Genomic DNA, 23377 nt, shown 5'->3' with positions numbered 1-23377 from the left:
GGTCAGGCCCAAAAGTCTTTTTTTTTAAAAACTGATTTTAGAGAGACGAGAGAGAGAGAGAAAGGGGGGAAGTGGGAAACATCAGCTTGTAGTATCTTCATGTATGTGCCTTGACTGGGAAAGCCCAGGGTTTTGAAACAGCAACCTCAGCGTTCCAGGTTAATGTATTATCTACTGTGCCACCACAGGTCAGGTATTGGTTGATTCTTGTATGTGCCCTGACCGGGGATCGAACCCACGACCATGGCATATCAGGACTATGCTCTAACCAACTGAGCTACCCTGCCAAGGCCTATGTGTCTGCTTTTAAAAATTAACTTTTGATTCCTGTCTCTGGAAGAAAGGAGAGGTTTCATGTTTTGTTTTGTTTTTAATTTATTGATTGATTTTAGAAAGAGGAAGGGGAACAAAGAGAAACATTGATTTATTGTTCTACTTATTTCGTTCATTGGTTGCTTCTTGTATGTGTCCTGCAGAGATCAAATCAAAACCTGCAACCTTGGTGTATCAGGACAATGCTCCAACCAATTGAGCTACCTGGCCAGGGCTGTGGAGTGTTTTATTTTTTATTTTTTAATTGACCACTATTTGCCCTTTGCCCTCAAATCCTTTGCTGATTAGACATTTGACTCTCTCTCTCCCCTTCATGTCCATGTTTTCCATCTTTATTTTTCCAGAAGACTTGTACTAAGTAAGTTCTTGACAAGGACAGCCCTTCCTCTGGCTGTATTCTTCAGTGGCCTGTGAGCTGCCTTCATACTCCAACTTCAAACCCCTGCCCACAGCTTCCCTTTGGTCATGTTTACAGATGTGGTCTGTAAATACCTAAGACTAATGATTCCAGAAGATTCTCTCCTATGGTCCTGCCCTCTCCCTTCAGTCCTCAGAACCTAGGAGGCCTCAGGAATTGGATCGGCTATGAAAATGTTCCCCAAAATCTTCTAGAATTTGGGGAGCTGCTTGTACTCTGGAGATAATCTGTTACCATTAAGAAACACTTTACGGCCCTGGCCGGTTGGCTCAGCAGTAGAGCGTCGGCCTGGCGTGCGGGAGACCCGGGTTCGATTCCCAGCCAGGGCACATAGGAGAAGCGCCCATTTGCTTCTCCCCACCCCTCCTTCCTCTCTGTCTCTCTCTTCCCCTCCCGCAGCCATTGGAGCCATTGGAGCAGAGATGGCCCGGGTGCTGGGGATGGCTCCTTGGCCTCTGCCCCAGGCGCTAGAGTGGCTCTGGTCGCCGCAGAGCAGCGCCCCGGAGGGGCAGAGCATCGCTCCCTGGTGGGCAGAGCTTCGCCCCTGGTGGGCGTGCCGGGTGGATCCCGGTCGGGCACATGCGGGAGTCTGTCTGACTGTCTCTCCCCGTTTCCAGCTTCAGAAAAAAAAAAAAACACTTTACTTCTTTTGGGGATAAATTTGTGGAATTCATTCCTGAAGAAAGTGTCTCAGCCTGGATACTATGGAGAGGAAGAAAGAAATGGGCAAGAGTGAGGGGTCTATCAGGAGCAGGTGTCAATGGGAGGTGACTACCCAGGTGTGTATGTATGAAGTGGGGCTGGAGAGGGCCGGGCAGCAGCCCCTGAATGGGGTTGAGGAAGGGTGGGGGGCAGTGGATAATGCTGCAGGGCAACTAATGGCAGACCTATGGGACTGTTCGGGTTGGAGGGCTGTGAGTAGGAGGTGGAGTACAGCAGGCCCTTGGAGCCATCCGGGTGTCTGACAGGGCCTTTGCTAGCATACAGACTAAGACAGGCAGGCTATGGAGAAAGGGGACGGGTGTGAAGTAGAGAAGCTGGTCCTGAGCTGGGGGAGGGGAGCTGGAGTCCCACCTTCAAGTGGAGGATGGAGGTGTGTGGAACCTTCCAGATGTGAGAGAAGTGGGGTGAGGGAAAAGGGGGAGTACAAGCTTGGGCTCCAGAATCCCTCTATAACTCCATCATCCATTCTTGGAGAAAGGGCTGCCCCTCTCTAAACCTCAGTGTTCCCATCTGTAAATAGGGGGTTATCACAGCTCCTAGGGGTGTTTAAGGAAATACACAGGGGCTGGCAGCTAGTATAGTAAGCCCTCTGCTTTCCTAAGGTTGCTGGGAGAAAGAGCTCTCGAGGCTGGAGCTGTGCCCAGGACAGTGGGATCAGTGACCTGTGCCATCCACAGTGCCTCTCCTCCAGCCAGGCCTTAGAAGGCCTGGACTCCTTCTGTTAGAGAGGACTTATTAGGCTTAACCAAACTTCCCTGAATGTCCTGGGTCAACCTTCTGCTTTCTTCCTGCCCACACCCTGAGACTCCCCCCATAGTCTCTGCTGCTCCTTCCTGCTGCCCCTCTGGTTCATCTCTGAAATATTTCAGGGCCAGCCCTCTCCTGCATGTGGGCCATGCCACCGTTCTGTCCAGGCCCTTTTCTTCCTTCCCCAACAGGGGACCCCTGTCCTCTCTGGGTGCTACTTCTAGGCTCATAGACCTGGTACCATCACTTCCATACCTCCTGGATGCCCAGGTTCTGGGTCAAGTTGAACCCCACACTTTTACATTTACTTGCCTCAGTGGCCTGGTCCTAGTGTCCTCCTACCCACCACTGGCCATGCTGGCCATCTCTGCCAGGAACACACCTTCTTCAGGACATCCATGTGGTTGCTTCTTCTGGCTCCATCCATCTCCTGAAGCCACTTCCCTGGGCTCCCCTGTCTCCCCTCTCAGATCAGATGAGCCAGGGCTGTCCTTTCCACTTATTTGGATTCCCTGAACTGTGTATGAAGCTGGGTGGCCCTGCCCTTCTGACCTGAGCCCTCGGCTTGGTGTGGCACCTGCTCTGTGATACTTGGAGGTGGAGGAGAGAGCAAGGCACCTGGCAGACTGTGGGGCCCCCAGACCCCACAGCAGAGTCTGAGTGCTCCCTGTCTTTGCTGACCCTCATGTCTCTCCCTAGAGTGAAGCCTGACTGGAACCCCGGCAGCAGCCCCCGGGATGCTCTGGCCATGGCCTCTGGCACCACAGAGCAGAGCAGACAGATGGCAGAGGAGACCCCCAGCTTCCTGGATGAATTTCTCCGTGACTTCCCAGCCCCACTGAGCCCAGAGAGCCCTTTGCCATGGAAGGTCCCAGGGACAGTGCTGAGCCAGGAGGAGGTGCAGGGCGAGCTGGCCGAGCTGGCAGTGAGCTTCCTGAGCAGCAGGTAGGCCATTACCCACTGGGAGGGATAGAGAATGGGAGGAAGCGCATGGCATGTGCCAGTGCAGGCTTTGAACCTGGCATTTACTTCTCACATCCTGCCCCGTGCAGGTTATATTCCTTATGTGAATCCCCGTGACAGCTGTGTTGGTTTCCCAGGGCAGTACCCCAGGTTGGGTGGCTTAGCGCAACAGAAATTTATTGTCCCAGCTCTGGAGCCCAGAAGTCAGAAATCAATGTGTCAGCAGGTCCGTGTTCTCAACGGTCTAGAAAAATCTGTTCCAGACCTTTCTTTTAGCTTCTGGTGTCACCAGCAGTCCTTAGTGTGACCTGGCCTGCAGACACCCATTGCACTCTGGCTTTTGTTGTTACATGGTGTCTTCCCCTGTATCTGTCTTCACGTGATGTCTTTCTCTGTCTCCCCATGTGTCTTCTCATAAGGATGTCAGTCCTATTGGATATGGGGTCAGCCCTGCTTCAGTATGACCTGCAGAAACCCTAATTGCAAATGAGGTTACATTGTGAACCACTAAAGATTAGAACTTCAGCATATCATTTCAGGGACACAGTTCAATTTATGACAGGTGCTAAGCAGTACCTCCTGTTTCTGCCCCATTTCACATGGGGAAACAGAGGCCATATGGGTTAGGAGACTTGCCAAGGCCTCCATGTTGGGGCAGGGCAGGGCCTGGCCATGTATGTGCCCGGCAAGTGGGCCATGCTGCCCCACAGAGAGGTGGTGGTGCTTTCCCATTTCACAGATGAGGAAACTGAGACACAGAGAGGGAGCACAACCAACTTAGTAGATTTTGGAGGAGATATGGGGAAGCTCCTGGTGTGTGGGTTGCTGGGCCACATGGCATTCATATAAACCTCATCCTTCCCTGAGGGATCAAACCTGTAGTCCCTAGTCACTGTATCACCCCTAAAATAAGGGCATGGCACTGGCCTCAGTGTGCTTCCTTTGTGGCAGGCCAGCTCCATCCTCATATACCCCATCTCCCAAGAGAGCTACCCACTGTCTCTTTCCCATCCAGCTGCACTGTGGGAGCCTGGGTCGCTGAGCACAAAGGCCCCTGGGTGGGCCTGCTTCAGGGCCAATCCATTCCAGCATCCCCCACGGTCCCACAGAGCTCAGGAGAAAATGCCCAGCAACCGTGTCCCTCGGGATGGCATGTATAGAGGGGGTTGCCAGCTTGTTTGGCTTTGAGGAAATATTTTAGAGGCAGGTGGAGCAGAGCGGGCCTGGGACCTGAGAACACCATGTTGTGAGCGCTGGATGGGGGCTGGGGTGTAGGAGATGGGAGGAGTGGGCAAGGGAGGACTCACAGAGTTCTGCCTCCCTCAGGGCCAGGAGCACAAAGGATGGAGGAGAGGGAGCTGGCCAGGAGCAGCAGCTGCACTCCAAGGGGAGAAGGGAAATGGAGGGGCCCAGGGCACAGGGTCTATCCTTCCAGCAGCCATGGTGCCTTTCATAGGGATTCGGGGGCTGTGGGAGGAAAGGCAGGCCCAGGAGGATTGGGCCTCTGCTGACCAGGGCTTGAGAGTGAGAGGACTCAGGACACTGCCTTGCTAGGAATGTGTCCGTGGGGACAGAGAGGAGCAAGCTGGGGACCAAGGTGGAAAAGCCGGCCTGGGTGAGAGCAGAGCCAAAGGGACAAAGGGCAGAGGGACACAGCTGTAAAAGAGGGATTTGCCACAGTTTGGGGCCTGGGAGAGGCACCAACTTGAGGGTTAGTTCCCAGGTCAAGGAAAGAGAGGGCTCAAAGAAGGAATATGCAAGGAGGGGAGATCTAGGATGGTGACGCTGGTTTTGCTTCACAGCAGTGGACTAGAAATGGCAGGTGAGGAAGAGGAGGGTGGCTGAGCAGGAGCAGGTTACCACCTTCCTGCCCAGAGAGGGGCCTGAGCTGGAGAAGTCAGGAGCCAGTCCGCAGGGTCTGTGGGGCACCAGGGCCTTGTGGGGAGTGAGTTTTCAGCTAAATGTAGGGAAAAGCAGGACTTGTTTGAGGTGGAGCAGGGTTCCTCAAGGCCATGGCAACATGCAAGGCAGAGGGTAGGAGGTGGCAGCAGGCCCTGGGCTCAGGTGTTAAACAGGCACCCTGTTAATTAGCAGGATGACAGAGCAGACCTGAGACTATTGGTGACAGAAGAGGCCAGGGGGCTGTGACACAGACTGGAGGGGGTGCAGGCCTCTGTGAATCTACCTTAAAGCACCTTAAAATGTAACATGTTTAAGTCATATTTTCCAGCCATCTTAGTGGATTTGTTTCAGTTATTTTTACCCTTTTCTAGTTGTCTTTCCTCTGTAGACACGGATGTTTACATGTCGTCTACACTGCGTGTCACTGTCAGAAACACCCCATACACGTTCCTGGTGGGTGGGCTCCTGTTTCTGGAGCTCAAGAACAGGCTCTTGGGTATAAGGGCCCCCAAACATATAGGTGCATGGAGTTTTTCAGATTGTAAATGATTTCTTTTCTGAAACTGTCTGGAAGTCAGATCACTGAATTCATGGGTGTGATCATTTACACTCTGTCTTCCCGTTTGTTGTTGGCAGTTCTGTGCCTCATCTGAGGGCCCCAAGCAGTGTGTATCTTATACTGTGTTATTTCACATGCATTTTTATCTCTGCTGCTAAATTGGAAATGCCTTGAAAATCATCAAGGTGGGTGGGATTAGAGTATTTATCGGGTCCCTTGGCCCTGTACACACACCTTGTCCCATTCACTGCATCATCTAGCCACTTTAGGAGCCCTGACTGATTCAGGGCCTGAGTGCCTGTAGGCTGTATTGGGTGGGCCCCCTGCATGAGGTGGGAGAGGCATCCAGGAAGAAAGCCTGTGGCCTGAAGCCAGGCATTGTCTGAGTCCCTACAGGAAGCTCAGTGGCCTCAGCAATGGGACTTCAGAGGGCTTGCAGGAAGATGTAGGTCGACCTCACCAGGATCAGGAAGAACAGCTATCCCTTTTCCTTACTTGAAAAGGAAAACCCAGCCCTGGCTGGTGGCTCAGTGGATAGAACTTTGGCCTGGTGTATGGACATCTTGGGTACAATTCCTGGTCAGGGCCCACAGGAGAAGTGACCATCTGCTTTTCTCCCCCTTTCTCTCCCTTATCTCTCCTTCTTCGCTTCCTGCAGCCAGTGGCTCAGTTGGTTTGAGCGTGGCCCTGGAAGCTGAGGATAGCCCAGTTGGTTTGAGTGTCAGCCTTGGACACTAAAAATAGCTTGGTACTCAAGCATTTGCTCCCGACGGGGTTGCTGGTAGATCCCAGTTGGGGCGCATGCACGAGTCTGCCTCACTCTCTCCCCTCCTTTCACTTAAAAAAAAAAAAGGAAAAAGGAAAGCCCAGTGGTAGGCAGGAAATCCCTGAAGAGCAGAGGAACTCATTTGTCATGTCTTGGCTCTCTGTTTTTCAAAGGCAGTTCCAGAGGCTTCTCCTCTTGAGCCACCCTCTCATATATCCCAGTAGATTCCTAAGACCATCTACAGACACCATGAATGCCTAACTGCAAAGGGAAGTGAACCATCCGCCAGGCTGTTGGGAGGTCCTTGCCCTTAGGGTGAAGTCCTGCATGTCAGGCAAACAGAGAATCACAGGCAGAGCACCCTGGGCCTCGGCCACCAGCCCTTAGGGAAAGGTGCATGGGGATTAACACACGTCCTCCAGCAAGGGGTTCCCACTGGTAGGAGGGCAGATTCTGGGATCAGGATATATTCTTGAGGTTGGAGGGGCACCAGTGGTAGTAACCCTAATGCCTAGAGGAGCCAGCGAAGGCTTCCCAGGAACATTGTGGGAGCTGGCCCTGAGGCTGGCAGCTGGGCAGGCAGGCCAGGGAGCCCATGGAAAAGTGTACCTGTGGCAGGATTTTTGATAGTCCTTCCCCACTGACTTTAGTCTCTCTACCCTCTTAGGAGCTGCCACTTGTCCCTATTTTCCCATCTCCTCAATTTGCTTTCCCATTCCTGCCCATGCTGACCCCCCTGCCCCGTTCTTTTCTGGGTGGCCTGACTGTGACCTTTGAAGCACTTAACCAAGTCTTGCTTCTTCCCAGAATTGTTCCTGCTCAGCACATAGTAGTCACCTCTCCAGCTGCTCTCAGCCCCCCAGCTGCTCTCTGCCCAGGCAAGCTGGCTATAGCCCTCAGCCCCATTCATTTAGAGGCCGCCAACTCTAGTCCTGACCACATGTCCCTCACCTCCAGGCCTCTTGACCTCAGCCAAATCTGAGCTCACTATGGACATGGAACCTGTCTGGTCACCTGCCTAGTGCCTGCTCTGTCCCTTCCTGTCTACCGCCAGGCCCTGCCCAGCTAGGGCTTTGGCTTCCTCGCAGCATTTATCCTTCAGTCCACCCTGAATGGAGAAGCCAGAGAGAAGCCTATCCCATCATGTCACATCCCTCTTCAAAACACTTAAAGGTCATGGCTTCCCATTGCCCTGATACCTGCTCCCATACCCCCAGTGTCCCCCTGTACCAGCTGCTCTGTGGACCATGCACAGCCCAGCCTTCCAAGTACAGCCCAAGGGTCCCATATTCCCCAGGTTTGTTTCCTGGGGTGGCCATGATGAAGGACCACAGGCTGGGTGCCTTAAACAACAGAAATGTGTCGTCTCTGAGTTCTGGAGGCTCGAAGTCTAGGACTAAGGTTTCAGCAGGGCTGCTTCCTTCCAGTGGCTGCTGGCTGCCCTGGGTGTGCATGTTCCTCACTCTGGTCTCTGTCTTCATCCTCACAGCATTCTCTGTATGTGTCTATATTAGAATTTTCCCTTTTGATAAAGACACCAATGTTGATGGATTAGGTGACCACCCTACTCCAGGGTGACCTCATCTTAACTAATTATATCTGTAACCAGCCTGTTTCTAAACAAGGTTACATTCTGAGGCATAAGGTATTAGAACTTTAACAAGTGAATTTTGGGAGACACGTTCAACCCATAAACTCCCCAATACCCAGAGGTTCCCAGCTGGTATTAGTGACCAGGAACCTGTCATAAGGCTGGATGTGGATCTGTTTGTACGGCCTGGCCATGGAGGCTGGCGACTCAGGCCCCAGCAAATAGTGTCATGTGGATATCAAGCTCCCTAAGGACCAGAGGTCAACCTGCTCATTGTGGTCCCATTTTGGAATGCAGGTGGTCATTGCTACTTCCAGAGGGGCCTGCCTGGGTGGAGAGGGGCCTGAGGTCTCTCTCTGAAAGGCTCAGACAGGCACTTGGGTATGGCTTTTGCTGAAGAGCTGGCCCCAGTTTACTTCTTGTTTCTGTCCCAGGAATGTTCCACAACTATTTGCTGCATCTCTGGCCCACGAAGCGGTTTCCCAGCTGCTGCAGACAGACCTTTCTGAATTCAGGAAGTTGCCCGGGCAGGAGGAGGAGGACAATGAAGAAGTGGAGGAGGAAAAGACCCCTGTGACCTGTGAGTTCTCCTCTTTCTTGGTGCTCCAGGCTTAGCAGGTAACAGGCTGCCAGCCAGACAAGGGACAGACTGCCAGTGAGTACCAGTGTGGGAGAAGACAGGGCTCACCTGGCTTCTATCTCCTTTCTCATTTTGCTGGTGGAAAGACAGTTGTGGTAGCACATGCCTGAGAACCTCAAAGGGGCAGCACCATGAGCATGTACTCTCGACAGGATGGCAGGATCAAGATGCAGAGAGAACACTCACAGCCTGAAGTCAGCATGGGGAGCACAGCAGCCACTCACTGGGCTTCAGAACAACCAGGGGATGAATTATGTGTGGCCTGTTTTACGCAGGAGGACACCAAGGTTCTGACTCTTGGTCACACTTCTGTTCTTCTGCCTCAGCCAACATCTTCCCATGGTGATGTAGGAGTTGGGAGGGTGACGTGGAAATGGGTTCCCAGAGGCAACCTTGATGTCCAACTGATAGAAAATGCCAGAGTTTGGCTCATAAGCTGGGCTGCCCCCTCCATCAGGTGGAGACTTAATAGATTTCTGTGTAAGCTTGGGGAGGTAGCCTGCTCCTGGGACAGTGGTGAGCAGGGTGGCCCTGAGCCACACAGCAAGAGGGTGATCCTGCCACCCTGTCGAGAGTACATGCTCATGGTGCTGCCCCTTTGAGGGGGTGAGCCTCATCCTAAAAAGACAGAGCTCTTAGCCCTGGCCAGTTGGCTCAGTGGTAGAGCGTCGGCCTGGTGTGCAGGAGTCCCGGGTTCGATTCCTGACCAGGGCACACAGGAGAAGCGCCCATCTGCTTCTCCACCCCTCCCCCTCGCCTTCCTCTGTCTCTCTCTTCCCCTCCCACAGCCAAGGCTCCATTGGAGCAAAGTTGGCCTGGGCGCTGAGGATGGCTCTATGGCCTCTGCCTCAGGCCCTAGAATGGCTCTGGTTGCAACAGAGCAACGCCCTAGATGGGCAGAGCATCGCCCCCTGGTGGGCATGCTGGGTGGATCCCGGTCGGGCGCATGTGGGAGTCTGTCTGCCTCCCTGTTTCCAACTTCACAAAAATACAAAAGAAAAAAAAAAGGGCTCTTATTTTGCATGTCTTTTTTTCACTTTCCTAGTCATTCTTTTTTTTTTGTTTGTTTAGTGAGAGAGAAACAGACAGGAAGGGAGAGAGATGAGAAGTATCAATCCATAGTTGCGGCACCTTAGTTGTTCATTGATTGCTTTCTCATTGTGCCTTGACTAGGAGGGGCTCTAGCCAAGCCAGTGACCCCTTGCTCAAGCCAATGACTTTGGACTCAAGCCAGCGACCTTGAGTTTCAAACCAGCAACATTGCTCTTAAACTGGTTAGCCTACGCTCAAGCCAGATGAGCCCACGTTCAAGCTGATGAGATTGGAGTTTCAAACCTGGGACTTCAGCATCCCAAGTTGACACTCTCTCCACTGCACCACCGCTGGTCAAGCAGTAATTCGTTTCTATCATATTTCACCAAAGTGTCTATTCATGTCAGACCAGAACTATAGCAAGCAAGGGTCGCTAGGTTGTGGCCCGTGATAGAGTGTGCTGTGTGCCCAGGCAGGGCTCCAGCTTTCAGTTGCTCCATGCTCACTGGTGAAAGGTGCAGCTCAGACTGCAGGCAGTTGGGATGCAGAAGACAGTGGGTCCTGGGGCCCAGCCTGGCCATCGGGGTAGTGGGAGCCTCAGCTGATTCCCCTTCCTTTGCCATTTTCTATCTGCCTCTATTATTTTTAAATTGAGATATAATTGACTTCACCTTTTGTAAGTCTAAGGTGTATGATATGTTGATTTGGTTCATTTATTTATTGCTTTTACTAACACCTCCCTCACGTCACTTAATTACAAGCATACCTCTGAGATTTTGGGGGTTTGTTTCCAGGCCACTGCAATAAAGCTAATCATAATCATTTTACTGTTGGAAAGTGGAAGGAGGGGGGTCTTGCCTTCAATTTATAAAAAATTCAACATCTGCCAAGCACAGTAAAGTGATGCATAATAAAACTAGGCATGCCTGGGCCTGACCTGTGGTGGCGCAGTGGATAAAGCGTCAACCTGGAAACACTGAGGTTGCCGGTTCAAAACCCTGGCTTGCCTGGTCAAGGCACATATGGGAGTTGATGCTTCCTGCTCCTCCCCTTTCTCTCTCTCTCTCTCTCCCCCCCTAAAATGAATGAATAAATGAATAAATAAATAAATAAATAAATAAATAAATAAAAACTAATATGCCTCGTATTATGTGACTATCTCAGCATTAGTGGGAGCATTGAGGGCAAAGCGAGGAACAGGTTGGGAAAAGAGAGAAGAAAAACATCCTGTCCCTGCAGTAGGTGCTAGGTCCTTCTCTCCGGGTCCCCTGACCTTTAACCGGGTTCCCTACTCATTCCATCCCAACATAGCCTTGTGTCCCTGCCTACGGGGGAGACAGCTGCTCAGTGACAGGCAGCCATTGTCCTCTGCAAAGCCGGCAGGCTCTGGGCCCCTCCCTACAAATGGAGCCCTGGCTAGCCCCGCCTGGCCCGCATCCCGACAGAAAATCAGCGCCACCTGCTGGAGGGAAGGAGCAGTGTGGCAGCTGACTGCCGCAGAGTCCTCCACTTGAGGGCTCCTGCTCCTGCCCTCCATGCAGGCTTGGTCTCCCTGCCTGCATCAGCTGTCCCTGTCATGGCAAACTTAGTAAAGCCTGTCTGTGGATGTTATGAGACTCATCACTCAAGGGCAGAGATGTGACTAAGACCTCTATGCAGCAAGGTTGGGTGGAGCCACTAGTGGCCGCTCCCCAGTTGCTGTGGGTGCCAGGAAAGGAGGAACCTCCTGTGAGCAGCATCAGGAGTGTGTGGGCCAGGTGAACCTCCCCATAGCTTATCATTCTCATTGGTGATTGCCCTTTGCTGGATCCAAGATTCAAGTTTATACACATTGATGAAAACAGTAGGATGACCTAAGGCAAGAGAGTAAATGGTACTCTGCTTCATTGGGTGTTTCAGACTTGATAAAACCTAGTTCTTGACAAATGTCTGAATGGCCACCAAGTCTGAGGTGTGGTGGCAGCAGCCAATTCTAGACACCATATTCCCTCAAATATGTCTCCCCTGAGGCCTCCAGCACTCGCAGGCCCTCCATGCCTCCCCTGGCCTCAGCCCTTCTCCTTTTCTTCTACAGCCATTGCCTTTGAGCAGAACCTGCTTCTTCTCCAACTCCCTAAGTCCGTCTAGTGTGGCCTGTGACACTCCTGAGTCTGCCCTGTTTCCAGTGACTTGTCCTGGAGCCCCTCTCTGAGGTGACCAGCCCTGACTCACCTGTACCTGCCACCAGCACCTGGGCCAGCAGGGGTCCTGGGGGAGGTGTCTGTGCATCAGAATGAACTGAGTCTCTGAGCTTTCCTTTGTACCTATTCCTTGTTCATTTTTTCTTTAGAGCCATGTTTAGGTAGGAGTTGAGTTTTTCTTTTAAAATCTGTGTTGTAGTAGGTATTACCTGTTGCTGAATAACATTGCCCCAAAACTTAGCAGCTTAAACAATAAACATTTACTATCCCACAGTTTCTGAGGATCTGGAATTTGGGAGCAGCTGAGCTAGAGGTTCTTGCCCAGGGTCTCTTATGAGGTCACATCAAAGCCAGCAGGGGCAGAAGCTCCACTTCCAAGATGGGTCAGTCACACAGCTGTTGGAAGGAGGCCTCAGTTCCACATCATGTGGACTCTCCACAGGACTGCTTGAGCATCCTCATGACGTGGAAACTGGCTTCCCTCAGAGCCAGTGATTCACAAGGGAGACAGAGAAGGGAGAGAGAAAGACAGGACATGCAAGGTGAAAGCCACAGTGCCTCTTAGGACCTAGTATCTGAAATCACATGGTCACTTCAGTTTTATTATATTAATTAGAGGCAGGTCAAGGTCACTGTTACACACTCAAGGGGAGGGAATGAGCTCCCACTCTTGAAGAGAGAAGTATCAAAGAATGTATGGACTTATTATTTTTTTTTTTTTGTATTTTTCTGAAGCTGGAAATGGGGAGAGACAGACAGACTCCCACATGCGCCCGACCGGGAACCACCCAGCACGCCCACCAGGGGCGATGCTCTGCCCACCAGGGGGCGATGCTCTGCCCCTCCAGGGCGTCACTCTGCCGCGACCAGAGCCACTCTAGCGCCTGGGGCAGAGGCCAAGGAGCCATCCCCAGCGCCCGGGCCATCTTTGCTCCAATGGAGCCTTGGCTGCGGGAGGGGAAGAGAGAGACAGAGAGGAAGGAGGGGGGGTGGAGAAGCAAATGGGCGCTTCTCCTATGTGCCCTGTCCGGGAATCGAACCCGGGTCCCCCGCACGCCAGGCTGACACTCTACTGCTGAGCCAACCGGCCAGGGCCTGTATGGACTTATTTTAAAACCATCACCTGGGGCTAACACTTATAACAGCAAATTGGGGAAGCACTAAAAAGTGTACTTAAAAAATGTCACCAGCATGTGCACTCTCCCTCCCAGAAGCATGCCCTTCTCTTTCTTTCCCTTTTGCCTCTTCTTCCCCCACAGGCATATTATCTCCTAGACTCTAAGAGAGGCCATGAGACTTGCAACCAGGGGAGCAATGGGCAGTGACAGTGTGTCCCAGGCTCATCTCCTGAACCTGTCTTCAAGACCCCCTTTTCTCTGACTCTCCAGTGAGCTGACAGCATCTCTGCCTAGGCTCATTTCTTTCCTATAATGTTTTAAAGAGCCTAAGCAGCCCCACCTAGGCTCTCTCCAGTTGCTTCTCTCCCAAGCCCTTCCTTGTTTCACTGTCCCCAGTGTTAATAAACATACTCAAAATGAAAAAAAAAAAGGGAAAACCTCACCTGTAAACCACCACCTGTAGACAGCTTCTGCTGATATTGTGGCTGCCTGCCTCCTCTGTCTTATTTTCAGGGGCCAGGTGGTTGAACTTTTCACTTACTGATAATTAAACTGTATATGGAATTTTCCATCCTCCCTTCTTCACAACAGTGTTTCTCCTCAATATCATGACATAAGCATTTTATTTATTTTTTTTTTTTTACATAAGCATTTTACATGCTTATAAACTCTATATAAAGGTCCATTTTTGTTTCACCCTTTAGTTTTGTTTTGCTTTGTTTTAAGATCTTATTTATTGATTTTACAGAGAGAGTAGGGGGGAAGCAAGAAATATCAACTCAGTTTCTTCACTTTAGCTGTTCATTGCTTGCTTATCATATATGCCTTGATTGGGCAAGCCCAGGGTTTCAAACTGGTGACCTCAGCATTCTAGGTTGATGCCCTATCCACTGAGCCACCATAGGCCAGGCCCCTTTAGTGTTCTTTTTTTATATATAGGTTATTGTAACATCTTTATTTTTATTTATTTATTATTTTTACAGGGATAGAGAGAGTCAGAGAGAGGGGTAGATAGGGACAGATAGATAGGAACGGAGAGAGATGAGAAGCATCAATCATCAGTTTTTCGTTGTGACGCCTTAGTTGTTCATTGATTGCTTTCTCATACGTGCCTAGACCGCAGGCCTTCAGCAGACCGAGTAACCCCTTGCTGGAGCCAGCGACCTTGGGTCCAAGCTGGTGAGCTTTTTTGCTCGAGCCAGATGAGTCCGCGCTCAAGCTGGCGACCTTGGGGTCTCAAACCTGGGTCCTTCGCATCCCAGTCCAACATTCTATCCACTGCGCCACCGCCTGGTCAGGCGGTGTTCTTTTTTTATTAAACTTTATTTGACAAAACCATAGCCTCACATGCTCTTATAAGAATTTAACACATCAGGATCCCAGGCATCCTTTACCCAGTTCTCCACAATGGTAACGTCTTACAAGACTATAGGGAAATGTCATGACCGGGATCCTGACAGTCAAGATACAGAACAGTTTCGTCCCACAAGATTCTTTCATGTTCCCCTGTATGCCACCCTAACATAGCCTCTGTGCCCCCGACAACCACAAATCTCTATTTCTATACTTTTGTCATTTCAAGAATACATATAAATGGAATCACATAGTATGTGACTTTTGCAAATCGGCATTTTTCACTCAGCATTTTTTTTTTTTGAGACAGAGAAAGGGACAGATAGGGACAGACAGACAGGAAGGGAAAGAGATGAGAAGCATCAATTCTTCAGTGCAGCACCTTAGTTGTTCATTGATTGCTTTCTCATATGTGCCTTGACCAGGGGGCTACAGCAGAGTGAGTGACCCTTTGCTTAAGCCAGCAACCTTTGGGTTCAAGCCAGTGACCTTTAGGCCCAAGCCAGTGACCATGGGGTCATATCTATGATCCCACGCTCAAGCCAGCGAACCCGTGCTCAAGCTGGTGAGCCTGCACTCTAGTTGAATGAGCCCGCACTCAAGCCAATGACTTGGGTTTCAAACTTGGATCCTCTGCATTCTAGTCCAACCACCTGGTCAGGCTCACTAAGCATAATTCCCTGGAGATTTGTTCAGGTTTCTGTGGGTGTCAGTAGCTCTTTTCTCCTGCTGAGTGGTATTCTGTGGCATGATGTACCCAAGTTTGTTTAACTGTTCACTCATTGCAGGACATCTGGGCCAATTTCAGTTTTCATCTCTTACACATAAAGCTGCTGTGAACAGTCGGACACAAGGGTTTTTTTTTTTGTTTGTTTTTTTCCCCTCTATTTTAGAGACAGAGCGAGAGTCAGAGAGAGGGATAGACAGGGACAGACAGACAGGAACACAGAGAGATGAGAAGCATCAATCATCAGTCTTTTGCCATGGCACTTTAGTTGTTCATTGACTGCCTTCTCATATGTGCCTTGACTGTGGGGCCACAGCAGACCGAGTAACCCCTTGCTCAAGCTAGCAACCCTGGGTCCAAGTTGGCTAGCCCTGCCCAAACCAGATGAGCCTGCGCTCAAGCTGGCGACCTCGGGGTCTTGAACCTGGGTCCTCCGCATCCTAGTCCAACACTCCATCCACTGCGCCACTGCCCAGTCAGGCCAGACACAAGTTTTTGTGTGAACATAGTCTTAATTTCTTTGGAATATTAAGGGGTGCAGTTGTTGGGCCAATAGCAATTGCATGTTTAGTTGCAAAAATTATTTTTAATGGCGGTTTAATTCTTATTTATTTATTTTTTTTTACAGAGGCAGAGAGAGGGATAGACAGGGACAGACAGACAGGAATGGAGAGATGAGAAGCATCAATCATTAGTTTTTCTTTGCGTGTTGCAACACCTTAATTGCTCATTGATTGCTTTCTGATACGTGCCTTGACCGCGGGCCTTCAGCAGACCGAGTAACCCCTTGCTCGAGCGAGCGACTTTGGGCTCAAGCTGGTGAGCTTTTTGCTCAAACCAGATGAGCCCTTGCTCAAGCTGGCGACCTCGAGGTCTCGAACCTGGGTTTTTCGCATCCCAGTCCGACGCTCTATCCACAGCGCCACTGCCCGTTCAGGCAGTTTAATTCTTCATCAAGGAAATAGACCATAATTTACTCTGTCATGGATACATATTGTTCTAGTTAATGCAAAATTATAAGTGATCCTGTATTTTGTCCTTAAATCGTCTGTGCATTTTCGGCTGTTTCCTTGGGTTAGGCTCCCATGAGTGGAGGTATTGTGCGTGAGGCAGGAGGTTTTTGATGCCTATTGCCAAACCAGACACTTCTCCTTGCTGATGACACAGCCTGTTAGGCATAGTTTATTATTAGGCTGGTGTGCCCAGGGATGATGGGCTGGAGGGGCCTGTGCAGGCCTGTGATGGGACTGCCTAGAGAGCTGCGGAGGCCACAGGAGGGGGGCAGGGAGAGTGAGCGGAGTGTCAGCTGGCCTGCGTTGGTGCTTCCCTATCAACCCTCTATCTCGCCCATCAGTGCTGGATACCAAGAGACTGGCGTGGAGCTTCTTTAACTGGCTCTGGGAAGTATGCAGCCAGTGGCAGAAGCAGGTGCCCTTGACTGCTCGGGTTCCGCAGCGACAGTGGCTGGTCTCCATTCATGCCATCCGGAACACTCGCCGCAGGATGGAGGACCGGCACGTGTGCCTTCCTTCCTTCAACCAGCTCTCCGGCCTGACTGTGAGTGCTCCACCTCCAGGGCCCTAGAGTGGCTCATAAGGCCAGCGTGCCCAGTCAGGACAGCCTAGGAGAGCTGGCACAGGGGAGGGGAAACCACTCTGGGTGCTGAGCAGAGCTCCTAGCCAGATCTGAGGCAGGAGTGATGCCTACAGCTTCTGTACGAAGGCCAAAGTGCTGGATATCTCTCAGCACTTCCAGGGGATCCGGGAGGTCCAGTTCATTGTCCCTGTGCTTCTGAGCCAGGGCAGTCAGTAGCCACCTTGCTTTCCCAGCCTAGGAACTGGGAAATAGCTGAGATAAGAAATAGTTTTCCCAAGTCTGCTATTAAGGGAGGCCCCAGGTACCACATTCACTCAGACTTATAATTGCTGATCCCTGCTCTGTCTCAGGCACTGGCAGCCACCTGGTACATCTTACCTTGTCTTATGTTCTCAGCATCTTGGTACAGGAGGTGGTCTGAGGTTCTATAAGGTTGTCTGATGGTGAAGGCCATGTTGATTCTTCTAGCCCTCTCCTGATCCTTCCAACTAGTTCCAGATGAGAGCCTCTGACTGGGCCACAGTCTGGCAGGCATGAGGCCAGCAGGGTGGTGACTCGTACTGCATTCCCCACCAGGACCCTGTGGACCGTGCCTACTTTGCAGTGTTTGATGGTCATGGAGGAGTGGATGCTGCAAGGTACGCTGCGGTACATGTACACACCAACACTGCTCGCCAGCCGGAGCTGCCCACAGACCCCGAGGGAGCCCTCAAAGAAGCTTTCCGGCGCACCGATAAGATGTTCCTCTGGAAAGCCAAGCGAGAGGTGAGAACAGGTGCTTCAAACTCCTGTGCAGTTTGGGGGCTAGTAGCCATTAGCATCAGAGAGGCCCTACCCCTGCAGAAGGATAGAAATCGAAGCAGTTGGTCATGTTGGAAGGCCCTCACTAAATGCTGCTGCCACTTATCATTTCATTCTTACAGCCAAGGGGGACTTGTTTTTCATTTGAATAGTAGCAACATAAAGCCTGCCACTGATCCATCCTGGCCCTGCTGCGATGTGGACCTGCCCCACCGCAGAGGGTGTTCAGGCCTCACGGAGAAGGACAGGCTGGCTATTAAGATGTGCCCAGGAGTTTGTTTTAATCAGGAATGGTAAGATGACAGACACAGAAACAACTGCCCTGAAAGAGGAGTTTATTACTTAACAGTTCCCAAGAGAAGACGCCATGCCACGCAGTACCATATGGGGAGCACCACGTTGGTCAGGAGGCAGAGAGAGAGAGGAAAGCGTGGGCAGAGCCTTCACATGGCCCCTCAGGAAGGCATGGGTGAGACAGGGCCAGCAAGCCCCCCCAGCAAGCTTAGGATTGGATAGTTGGAACACCTTTACAGGCTCAGGGCTGCAGGAGCAGTCACCAACCATTAGGGCCAGGGGAGCACGGGAGACAAAAGAGATGGTTGAAGACGTGAGCTCCCAACCCTCTGGCTTGTGCATGAAAGGCACTCCCAGGGAGACCTTTGCTCTCTTTAGTAATTAGCTGGCCCCAGGGGCAGAGGGGTGTTCTCACCAGGATTAGCAAGGCCCCTGATTTCTCAAAGCATCAGGAAATACTGAAAACAAAACTCATGATTAGTACACAGTCTCACTTCCTCCTGCTCTCCTGGGCAGGGTCTCAGCAGGAGCTGGTGTCCACTGGGAATGTTCTTTCCTCGGGAGTTAGAGCCACACAGGGATGAGGCATCTGTTTCTGAAAGAGGAAAGAACGCATCCACCCCCTCACACACATACACACACACACACACACACACACTCTGAACCTTAACTGTGTTTTCTCCAGTGGGTTCTGTAGCCCTGTGGCATACATACTAAGATCATGTCCATTTTAGACATTGGGAAACAGGCCCAGTTGACCTGCCCCGGTTTACATGGCTGGCTGATGAGAAGACTTGGGGTGAGCATTACACCATCATCAGATGCTCTGTGCATAGAATGGAAATCAGCAAAGCCAGACTTAACAGAAAATCATAAGGCATCTAAAATGGTGAGATAGGAACTAGTGAAAACCTGACACGCCTCAGCCTCCTGGCCACTGTCACCCCTAGATGGTGAGACAAGTCTCTGAGCTCAGGGCTGCCTCTCAAAGTTGAGAAAGAATTTTCTGAAGCATATGGGGTTTTTTTGTTGTTGTTGTTTGTTTTTTACAGAGACAGAGTCAGAAAGATGGATAGACAAGGACAGACAGACAGGAATGGAGAGAGATGAGAAGCATCAATCATTAGTTTTTTGTTGTGCGTTGCAATACCTTAGGTGTTCATTGATTGCTTTCTCATATGTGCCTTGACCGTGGGCCTTCAGCAGGCCAAGTAACCCCTTGCTCGAGCCAGCGACCTTGGGCTCAAGCTGGTGAGCTTTTGCTCAAACCAGATGAGCCCTCGCTTAAGCTGGCGACCTTGGGGTCTTGAACCTTAGGGTCTTCCACATCCCAGTCCGACGCTCTATCCACTGCGCCACTGCCCGGTCATGCTGAAGCAGATGTTTAATTTAATTATTTTTAAACATCTTTATTGAGATATAATTGACAATTAATTGTATGTACAGTATTTAAAGTTTGTGACTTGGTAGGCTTTGGCGAATGTCTACACCTGTGAAACCCTCACGATAATGGACATATTCATCAACCCCGGAAGTTTCTTCCTGCCCTGTTGTCCCGGACTCCTGTCCACCTGCTCCCCACCCCTCTGCTTTCTGACATGACAGACAATCCTTTGTGTCTTCCACAATTTGATATAAATGAGATTAAACAAGATGTGCTCTCTCCTTCTATGTAGCATAACCCTGTGACTTGCACGGTGCCCATCATGCCTGGGCAGCCCGTTCCTCTCTCTGACTAAGTATTATCCCAGCATTCCTTTGGTCTCGACCATATGAACCTGTGGGGCAGGTGCCTGGCCCACCCTCACCCTACTCGGCCTTCTCTTCCCACAGCGGTTGCAGAGTGGGACCACAGGCGTGTGTGCACTCATCACAGGAAAGACCCTACACATTGCCTGGCTCGGGGACTCCCAGGTCATCCTGGTACAGCAGGGACAGGTGGTGAAATTGATGGAGCCTCATAGACCTGAGCGACAGGTAAGGGGCTCCCTCCATCCACACCTGGGACATCCCTGGCCTCATTGTGCTGGGGTCATCAGGGAAGTGAATGGTCAGGGATTCCTGCCCCCGGGGTTGCTGGGGCAGATTAGGAAGTAAAAGCAATCAGTCATGGACCATCTTCCCAGGAAAGTCCTGGTGCTAACTCCAAGCTTTAGGCCAGGGGTCTCCTAAAGCTTGGGGCATTAACAGCCAGTGGTCCCAAGTGAACCTTTCCTATCATAGCGACACGGATCCCAGAGCTGCCTGGGAGAACTTGGCTATCTGCCCAGCAGGTAGCCCAGGAAATGGGGTCAATGTGCAAGGTCTTGTCATACATGCAGTTAAAGAGTGGCCTGCCTGGGCTATAGAGAAGGAGGGCTTCAGGGAGGAGGTGACACTGGGCTGGAAGGAACAAGGCTTGGGGCTTCGTTGGGTGGAAGCTATGCTGAGACCCTGAGGTCACTCACCCACTTGAGCCTCAGAGTTTTTACCTGGAGGATGACATTCCTTCTCAGACCATATCTTACAGATGTGTCCATTCTGTCTCCTGAGGTGGGAGAGGAAGAGTTTGCGCATCTGGGGGATGCCCATAGGTCCCACAGGCTGCTCTGCACTGGCTTTTCCACCTACCTGTGTGCCTGTGGGTGTTCCACGTCAACACATAAGGTCTTCCTCCCTCTCTAGGGCTGGTGGCATTCCATTCATTTCCATCTCTCCTTAATGGCCATTGAGATTTTTTTCAGTCTTTTGGTACTAGAAACAAGGCAGCAATAAATAGCTTAGTACAGCTTTTCCTTGTTTGGGGTTAGGTACATCTATCTTCAGGGCACATTCCTGGAAATACGATAGCTGGGTCAGAGTGTGCAGATTTGCCAAACTGCCTCCTCAAGCTGTGTGGGGTCCTTCTGTCTTAGAGTGAGAAGGCCTTTGTTTAGTTTGCATTTCTGTTAAGGAACCAGCTTGAGAGCAGCTTTTCAAATGCTGAAGATCATTGACGTCACCTTTCCTGAGAACACTCCGTTCCTGTTCTTTGCCCATTTTTGTCCAGAACTGTTGCTATTTTTCTATTGATCTGTAGGCATCTTATATATATTTGGGAGCTTGGCTCCCTGTTTGTGCAGGGATTTGCAAATTCTCTTGTCTTTATGGACTTTTCCATGTGGCACTGTTAGTTTTATGTAGAACAGTCTTTTCTTTTGTGCCTTCTAGAGAGCATTTCAGGGAGTATCATCACAGCCAGGAATGACAGCGCTCCTTAGCCTCACGGTGGCTCACAGCCTGTGCCCAGCCTTCTATATATGCTCTCCCCCACCTTGTATAGAGGAGAGAACTGAAGCCCAGAGAGGTTAAGTAACTTGCCTAAAGCATATAGCCAGGAAGTAGCAGGTATTCTGTGTTACTGCAGGGCCTTCAGGGCTGGCTCTCCATTGGACCATCCCACCTGAAGACAGTCAGGTGAAATAAGACCCAAGTTAGGACTAGACACATGCCTCTACTTAGGGTGCTGGTTCTGTACCCACCAGCCACACCCATGTAAGGTCAGTTCCCTGAGGTCCACTGGGGACTTTTTGCAGGCAGCATTTCCAAGCACTGCCTGAGCTCAGCAGTATGGCATTGTGGCAAAAAGCAAGGATGGATGGCCATGTTTGGGTGTGGCTCTATCCCTTCCAGGCCTTGGGCTCATCATCAGACAGCAGACATTGTTGTCATCACCCTTCAGGCAGCAGGCTCATGTCTGGAAACCTCTCTTTTGGGGGAATTTATAGGACCAAAGAGGTTTTAGGACTCTTGGCTGGACTAGGCCTTTGTTCTCTCAGGCCTGGAGCACCACAGTCCTTTGTGGGGGCCGGGCAGGGTCTAAAGGTGAAAGAGAAGGATGAAGACCCAGGGCCGGCCCTGGCCGGTTGGCTCAGCAGTAGAGCGTCGGCCTGGCGTGCGGGGGACCCGGGTTCGATTCCCGGCCAGGGCACATAGGAGAAGCGCCCATTTGCTTCTCCCCCCCCCCCTCCTTCCTCTCTGTCTCTCTCTTCCCCTCCCGCAGCCAAGGCTCCATTGGAGCAAAGGATGTCTCCTTGGCCACTGCCCCATGCGCTGGAGTGGCTCTGGTCGCGGCAGAGCGACGCCCCCTGGTGGGCGTGCCGGGTGGATCCCAGTCGGGCGCATGCGGGAGTCTGTCTGTCTCTCCCCGTTTCCAGCTTCAGAAAGAAAAAAAAAAAAAAAGACCCAGGGCCATAAGCCTTGTCCAGGACCTGCTTCAAGTTTCATCCAGCCCAGCCAAATGGCCACATGTAGCACACACACTTGGCCTCCTCCTAGCAGCTTACAGGGAAGGGACAGTGTCCTGCATGAAAAATGAGGCAGCTGAGGGACCTGCCATCTGACCTTTGCTCTCACGCTCTTTCTGTTGTCTCATGAGCATCTCCCTGACCCTGAAACGCTGCTCAGGAACAGGCTGTTGGTCAGTGGCTATGAGTGGCTTGTCTGTATTTATACCATAACTTATTTAGCCATTCCTGTAACTGAAGGACAGCCAGGTTATTTATAATTTCTCACTGTGTTACTAATGCCTCATTTGGGCATCTTTCAAGAGCTGTGGCATCCCAGTGCTGTCTTAGAGACCAGCTTCTCTCCTCCCGGGTGGCCCATGAGAGCACCTAGGCCCCCACTCTGGCTTTCTTTCACAGGATGAGAAGGAACGCATCGAAGCACTGGGTGGCTTTGTGTCTTACATGGACTGCTGGAGAGTCAACGGGACCCTGGCCGTCTCCAGAGCCATTGGTAAGGAGGTGAAAGGCGGGAGAGAAAGGCCACTGGGGCTCAGGCCTCTGGACCCTGCTGTTGGGGACGGCAGTGTCATGTATTAAAAAGTGTCTATAATCAATAGGGTTGTGTTACCAATCAGATTGTGAAGGGAATTTGGGGAGTGCAGGCACAGATACCTTAGGAACTTCCATCTCACACACATAATTGTGGTTCAAGTTTATATGTCATTATCTTTTTTTTTTTAAAACGAGAGACAGAGACAGAGATAACAAGCTTCAATTCCTCTTTGTGGCACCCTAGTTGTTCATTGATTGCTTTCTTATATGTCCTTTGACTGGGGAGCTACAGTTGAGCCAGTAACCCCATGCTCAAGCCGGTGACCTCATGCTCAAGCTGATGAGCCTGTGCTCAAGCCAGCGACTTCAGAGTTTTGAACCTGGGTCCTCAGCATCCCAGGCCAATGTTCTAACCACTATGCAATCGCCTGTTCAGGCTGTAATCATTTCTTTATTGAAACACTTTCTCAGAAAAATCTAGAAGGAAACTTTTGGTTAGCTGGGAGGTAAGTTTTAAATATTTCATAGGTGAGATTGATTTTCCTATTTATGCTGATGATTCTTTTTATTTGTCTTCTAAAATCTGAAGTAAAACCAGCTCCCTGCCATTTTCTCAGCATCCCATCACTGCCTGGCTTCAGTCTAGGGCTCAACAGATACATCTCTTCAAATGTTTAGGAATCCCCTGTGATGGGTTGTCTGTCCCTTTAGCCTTCTTTTTTTTTTTTTTTTTTTTTTTTGGTGTGTAGCCAGGTGTCAGTATACTTTATAATGGAGGAAAAGAGGATTACAGGGAGATTTTTGTTTCAGGTTTTAGTCCAACCAAGATTTCAAA

The 23377-nt window shown here is 50.9% G+C and overlaps 1 protein-coding gene across 4 annotated transcripts in view; it reads left to right on the top strand.

Annotated features, from left to right (window-relative positions):
* PPM1F (protein phosphatase, Mg2+/Mn2+ dependent 1F) overlaps nt 1–23377 on the top strand; it is a 39155-nt gene that overhangs the window by 8447 nt on the left and 7331 nt on the right. For 3 of the 4 annotated variants that reach the window (XM_066365457.1, XM_066365458.1, XM_066365459.1), the window contains exons 2-7: nt 2921–3166; nt 8437–8582; nt 16407–16609; nt 17225–17413; nt 19577–19720; nt 22408–22501. In XM_066365457.1, the coding sequence (XP_066221554.1) occupies nt 2970–3166; nt 8437–8582; nt 16407–16609; nt 17225–17413; nt 19577–19720; nt 22408–22501 (973 nt within the window). In that variant the 5' untranslated portion in view covers nt 2921–2969. Of the gene's footprint in view, nt 1–1480; nt 1531–2920; nt 3167–8436; nt 8583–16406; nt 16610–17224; nt 17414–19576; nt 19721–22407; nt 22502–23377 lie in introns of those variants that run through there. The other variant, XM_066365460.1, reaches the window with a different exon arrangement.

The sequence above is a fragment of the Saccopteryx leptura genome, chromosome 2, assembly GCF_036850995.1.
Source record: "Saccopteryx leptura isolate mSacLep1 chromosome 2, mSacLep1_pri_phased_curated, whole genome shotgun sequence".
In the NCBI taxonomy this organism is placed as follows: domain Eukaryota; kingdom Metazoa; phylum Chordata; class Mammalia; order Chiroptera; family Emballonuridae; genus Saccopteryx; species Saccopteryx leptura.
The sequence above is the reverse complement of the archived record's forward strand: the minus strand, read 5'-3'. Positions and strand labels throughout refer to the sequence as shown.